The following is a 6,962-nucleotide window of genomic DNA, read 5'->3' on the forward strand; positions in this document are numbered from 1 at the left end:
ACGACGAGGATGACGACAAATGGAAATGTATTAACTTTTCACTTTGGAGAAGCTATTTCTCCTCACTCCTGGCAACATTCCATCCACGGAGTCCTCCCACAATGCAGCGCACATTCCGGCGGTGAGTTCAGATCGCGTTCGTGAATGTCGGAGTCCCGCCAACACCAACGCGCGCCGTGGTCCTTCCCACGCGAAAGCAGTCGAACTGTAATGTGTCCCAGCAAGCCAGCCAGCCAGCTTTTGCCAATGCTTTCGGTATCACCGCTAGCTGCTGTAACCCTTGGTTACAGTCGCTTCCTTGTTCGCGTTCCGTCCGTTTACAGTGCCACAGAGGCGACGTTGCCGAACGCAAGACAAATGACATGAGTTATTTATGTTTACTTTCCCACAAATATTTCACCGCTCTCGCTCGCTGTAAACACCCCATTTCCACCCCTCGGTGGGGAGAAAGCGATGTTGCCGGTAGTCAAAGAACGATTATTGTTTTTCTGCGCTGCGCCGCGGCCAACAGAGGATGCGGAATGCGCTCCTTTCGGTACCGCGGCACCGTTTCCGTGTGCATTCGTTTTGCGAAACTATTTTTCACCTCGCTGGAGGGAGCGAAAGAAATCGCGAAATAAGAGCTACTTTTAGCGATAAACTATGGCTACACCATTCCTTCCTTGCGGCGAGGGTGCGACGGTACAACACATTTACACCTTTTTTCCCGAACCGTGGACCGCACTGGGGAAAGTTCTTTATTCCACGGTCGAGACAGCTGATTTAAGATGAAACACAGAACGAGAGATCGAAGAATGGCAATTGCTTTGTCTGCATCTGTTCACCATCTAGTAGCCAGACTGAGCTGAGCTGAGAGAGAATTAGATTTTCGTGAAATATGATACCAAGCATTTTCCTCCATCGGAACGAAGGAATTCCCCTGAATGAAAAACGGGAAATCGCCCTACCACCGTATCATACCACTCGAAGTGAAACGTTTAAAAGCGCTTACCACGAAGGCCCAAGAGCACAACGGCAGGGGTACCAATCTGTTCTACTCCGAATACTGCGGGAGAAGAATTCCCAAGAAGCACAGCACAGCCCAGAAGGCATCCCGGGCTTAAGCCGGCATTTGATTCGCACTCTCTGCTCTGCTCCATCGAGGAAAATGCCCATGTGGCCGGAAAATTGATTTAACAATAATACGTTTTGTTTCGGTGCGGTGACCTCGCCGCTTCCCCCTCCCTCCTAAAACACTGGACACTGGCATGAGGTCGAAAATAAGGTTAATTTACCTCCACTTAGGCTGCCACTACGTTGAATTTTATGGAATGTCGCGAAGACTCCCAGGAAAAGCCTAAATGAATTTACACCAATTGCCATGGCAACGCCAAGCCCACCATTGAGGGTACGTTGATCCCGGCTCCACACGACATCGGCGCTCCCCTTGTGGCAGCTTCTTCTTCCTTGGCATCATCTCGCAAGCGTCACCTTCTGGCCGTTCCCTTTGCAAAGCTTAATCTGCAACAAACGAACCGACCAGCCACGACTGCAGCCCGTCTGTCTGCTGGTGTGTCTGTTCGAAGTCCCGAGGCGCCCGGCGACTGGGTGGAAAATGATACGATAAAAAGTCCCCGAGGAAATTCAACTTTATGGATTTTCGTATTAAAACAATATCTCAACAGCGGAAGTTCCCAAGTGACGGCCCGAGGTGGGTTCCGTCGTTCGTCGGAAGGCTGCTCTGGATGTGGACTGCCGATGCAGTAGCTCCAGCGGGACAGTGCGGCATGTTGGTGAATTTGAAAAATGCCGTTCCGGAACAATTGAGCCAATTCACCGGAAAAGGACACGCTAGTACGTAGCACGGCGGTGGTGTACATCAGGACAACAGGGAGCAAAGGAAAAGTGATTCAATATTGGCATCATTCCCTTCGTGAACTCTCCTCAATGGAGAAGCCAATTTTATTGTTTAAATTAAGAGGCCACGGATTACATTATGATAACGGGACCTGTATGAGTTTTCTGTGAAAATTCTCTTCACAGAAAATTCAAAAGAACTATAAACACGCTGTCGCTTCCGTGGTTCACAAAGCAGTGGCCTCAGTTTATTCAAACGATCGAGCATATTATACATAATCCTACTCTTAGTTTTCTATGCTCTCTTCTAATTCTAAAACTCTCCCTGATCCTCACCCTCTTTTACATGACCTTTCTTCTCGAATCGTCCAACCTTTTTGTCGTTACATTCACCATTCTTGACGATACATTCTTTTCTTGACGATCCATCCAGCATTTTAATTCACCCCCCGATCATTCATAACTATTTGCGTCTTGGCAATCAGAGAAGGTTCTGCATGATCGTTCGACTGTGTCCATTTCGAGCACGCATTCTCTCAACGTGTTTCGTTCTCGTGACGATCTTTTGACGATTTTTTTAAGGCGGTGAACGGGGGTAAACAAGTGGACATGTTACATTAAGACAACGGTTGATGACGACTTGGTCGCGGTCTTCTGGTCGCGTTGGATGTTGGAATCTAATGCTGCTCTGGTCTAATGATTATGATAATTTGTCCGCTTTCTTATCGTGGTTTTTCACGTGATGTTTCAAAAATACATATTTAAGTTTAGCATTTAAATGATGCAAAGCATTGTGCGGGGGTAGCTCATCATAAACTTGAGGTGCATATTTGAAAAAAAACATTATTTGAAGCGAACTCACCCTCAGTCGCCCCAGCTCAGCCCAATGTTCGGTCGCTCCAGTAAGATCTTTAAAATACGCAGCCCAAGTTTACGATGAGCTATCCACGCACGATACTCGATTGCATTTAAATACTAAATTTAAATTTCTTCAACCAACTCGACAAAAAGTCCAAGAACCAAAATCGTCATCTCAACGGAAATTTGTCGAGGTGTGTCCATCACAATGTAATCAAGAAAATTGTCAATATATTAACGTGAAAACGAGACATATCGGATGCACCATAACTGAAAGGTCACTTTCGGTCAAACGATCATATGAGTACCCATCCTATTACAGTAAACAGTTGAAGTGAAAGTTGAGTTCATGTTCGACATGTCACATGTGTCGCCGAGGAAAGAATGCGTCGTTAAGAGAAGAACGCGAAGAGAGGAACGCGAGAAGATGGTAAACTCTTCACGATCGTGTGGAATATAAGCTTGATCTTTTGAATAAATCGAGGCCAGTATTTTGTGAACCGAAGAGATGCGTGTTTGTTTCTTCGAGTCAGTTTCTCTATTCCATAGGTTCAGCAGTGCTGGTCGCAGCTATTTCAGCGACAAACCGCCATTATGTTTACTTAATTTGACAGCCAGATTTCCCGACCAATTCAGTTCCTTATTCCCGAACATATTCAACACGTTTCTCCTGTTCAAAATAAATTCATGAACCAACGCTCCGGCCCATAGTGCGTACAGCCTGCTTCATGTTCCGGATCGTGTTGGAAATCGACCGAACGCATCGCTAAATCGCTCCTCACTGCCACATCATCCCAGCATGCTTTGCATAGATCAGCGGCCGAACCGAATTCTGCCAAAAACGGGAAAAAAGGGAAGCAAAGAGGGAAGGAGGCGCAACATGCCATCGAAATATTGCCACACCACTGCAGCATAAATGTCTGTGTGGCTGTGTGTCACCAAGATCGATCGCATTTCATGCGAAATTCCATAACCAGGCACGTCGCGCTCACCGAACGGTCCCCCGGGGCGGCCGTCGGGGCATTCTAGCTAAACGCCACAAAAATGGCGTCACAAATCGAGCCTCTAGGTTACGGGTTTGTCCCGCTTTTTTGTTTCATCGTTCCCCGGGCGAAATGGTAGCTGCTGTCATCGAACATCGATATCGCGATCTCCATAAACGACCACCGCCCCTCCGCCAAGCAGCAGCACTTTCTACCCATTACTGACATCTGGAGCTAACAGGCCACCACCCACCTGCACCCGTTGCCCCTTTTTGGGAATGTCCCACGCCCTACGCACGGAACGGGCGCAACGGTTCCGTTTCGACCACGGCCTCCGCTATCCTCATAATCTATTCGAAGCATTTACGATTCCGCACCCAGCGAAAGGCATCCAGCGCGAGCATTTACACCATCCCTGGTGCGCATCACCATCGGGAAGATATCGGGAAACGCAACGCACCGGCACCAGGGTGGGCCATGTTCTGCGCGCTGGGATCCGAGCGGGTAGGATTTAAATAATATTTTTCGCTCCCCCATACCACAGTGCCGAGGGGTTTTGCGTCGGTCACAAAAGGCGTGTGGCCTCGCGAAGCTTGGCGTCCTTGGCGCATTTTTGGAGCGTCGAGCATACATATTCATGATAGATAATCATAATCATTGCCGACACATCAATAACCATCAATATACTGTTTTGGAGAGCTTTTCTAGTTCTGGCGGGAGTTTCGTTCGGTCGTATCGTTCGGTGCTTTTTTCTCTCTCTCCATCCATCCATCGTCTGTCGTCGTACGGCAACATTTTGAATAATTTTGGCCACTCCCTTTGGCCTCCACGCCGGCGTACGGTTCGTTTCCGTTTGGTCTGCTAGTGGCGGATGCTGAAGAAGCGCGACGGGCGATCGCTCCCGGGTGGACGAAGATGGATAGCCACTTACGGGTTTTTTGGCGATGATTTAATGAGGAAACGAATCTTTATGGTGTCGGTACCGACGCGTCCGATCCGATTGATGGAATGTGCGTAACGAGTGACTAATTAATTGTGATCATTCGATTACATATTTATGCTTCCTTATAATAGAATCATCAATAGAGAGATAATGATTCGTCATGTGACATGGAGTTTTGGTGCATTCCAGTGTTTAACCACATGGAGGCGTTCTTCAATCTGGCCAATCTGTGGAGCACCAATGAAATTAGATATTATTCCTTCGAAAGCGCATGCTATTTGAATCCTTATCATCCATCTCTAATCGAGAGACTAATTGAATGATTTATCAAACTTGCTGACCCGATACACATGGGTGAAGGTTTAATGAGGTGGCAAATTATGCAACGATGAGCAGAAAAAATAGGATATCGTTACGCAAAAATCGGTTCCGATTTCTCTTTTCATAATTTAGTAGACCTTAGTCCAAAATTGGGATAAAAAAGAATCTGTCAATCAGAATATAAAACCGAATAATTCCTAAAAAAAATGGAGTAATTGAAACATAGAGCTAAGTAGACAGTGCTTCAACACAGTTGCTAAGAAACTTTGCATGAACGGAAATGTATCAAAGATTGTGAAGAGGATTAAGGATTAAGAACACCGGGAAGCTTTTAATGCGGAGATGCTCCGATATTACTCATGAACACTATCAACCTTAGCTCCATTCCTTTGCTCTATGTTACCATAAACACCAAATAAACCTGTGCCTCGTGTTGCCCTGGCTACTGCGGTCAACGGTACGTGTTCCATACATCTCTCTCTCATTCTCTTTCGTGCCTGCTTGATCGCACTCGAGCAACACCACCGAGTGGTACGGTACCGTATGGTGGTCAACTCATTAACCACCGACCAAGCAAGCCATGTGTCTGTGATGTGCATAAATTTTGGACCCAACACAACAAACCCATTTTTGCTCTGGCCGTTATTTTCAATTTGGGATATGCCTAGCAACAAACACACGGTAGCACCGTAATCAGCAGCATCATCATCACCGTACCACCTCAAAGCTGGACACACTGGACCAACCAGAGGCTGGCGCAAGCCTGCCTGTAGCTGTGGGCTGCATTATGATTTTCCTTTTAATCCTCTCGTTTCAATTTCATACATGTTGCCATACTCGGCAATGGTTTACCCGGGGAGGGTGAAGATGGCCTAACGAATCCGACAGCCTGAGCTGCACAAGGAAGCGTCACAAGATGGGACACAGTTCGGCTAAGGCAAATTGTTGAGCACCGCAGAAGAAAAGCAGGAGGAAGAGCCGAAGTGAAACGGAAGCAACTTAACACATGAGCCCCACTTTAGCACACGCTTGAGAACCGGCCCTGTGACCTGGAAGTGAAGCCGATGATGCTACTATTTATTTGTGTCACTGAAACAGGGTGCCACACCAAGCTTACCGGGTATTTGTTTTAAATCGAAAAACTGGTTTGAACATCAAATTGCTGAAATATTCTAATCGTTCATTATCGCAGTGCAATTCAGGGCCGAGGAGAGCACGGTTTGCAACAAACACAATTGCCCCCGGATCTGAAAGGACCTATTTTATCATATCGAATCTAGTATTCCTAGCAAAAGGGAACCACAATTTGTCTTTTTTTCGGACGAAAAATATTAAAAAACGATGTTTTATGTTTTAAGAATTTCATTTCACTACTTCACTATTACACTACACCATTCAACAGCTTAGCCCCAGAGGGACTTTTTGTGCTCCTTCTTGATGAGCACGGTGACCGGAACTGGCTTCTCGATGTACACTGGATGCTTCACGTACACTGGGTAGGGCTTCTCGACATGAACTGCGTACGGTTTCGGGACCTCAACATATTCCTTCTTGTAGACTGGCACTTCAACTGGGACCTTCACTTCAACTGGGTACGGACGATCAACATGGACTGGGACCTTCTTCTCGATGTACACTGGAACCTTCTTCTCAACGACGACGGGGACCTTCTTCTCAACCTCGACTGGGTACGGGACCTTCACTTCCACCGGAACGTGCTTCTCCACCTCAACCGGGTACGGGACAGGGACCTTCTTGGTGATGATCTGCTTGACTTCCTTCTCGGAGTAGTCGTTTCCGTAATATCCATGAGATTGTTGGCTATCGAAACCATAGCTCTCGTACGACTCCTGATGAGATCCCAGATCCCAGAGGCCGCGCTTCTCCTTCTTGGAATCGTTGACTGACGCCGCACTGGCCAGAGCCAGAGCCATGCTGATTACGATGAACGCCTAATAGTGAGAAAATACGAAATACGTAACTGATCACGCGGTTCACGGCACTGCCATAGCGCCATTGTC

The 6,962-nt window shown here is 47.0% G+C and overlaps 1 protein-coding gene across 1 annotated transcript in view; it reads right to left on the minus strand.

The window, feature by feature from the left end:
- Positions 1-6,344: 6,344 nt before the first annotated feature.
- The window catches only part of LOC126579284 (mantle protein-like), a 628-nt gene continuing 10 nt past the window's right edge, over positions 6,345-6,962 (minus strand). Inside the window, exon 2 of the mRNA XM_050242722.1 lies at positions 6,345-6,893. Within this exon, the coding sequence (XP_050098679.1) occupies positions 6,345-6,893 (549 nt within the window). The remainder of the gene's footprint in view (positions 6,894-6,962) is intronic.

Source organism: Anopheles aquasalis, chromosome 3 (genome assembly GCF_943734665.1).
Source record: "Anopheles aquasalis chromosome 3, idAnoAquaMG_Q_19, whole genome shotgun sequence".
NCBI classification, from domain to species: Eukaryota; Metazoa; Arthropoda; class Insecta; order Diptera; family Culicidae; genus Anopheles; species Anopheles aquasalis.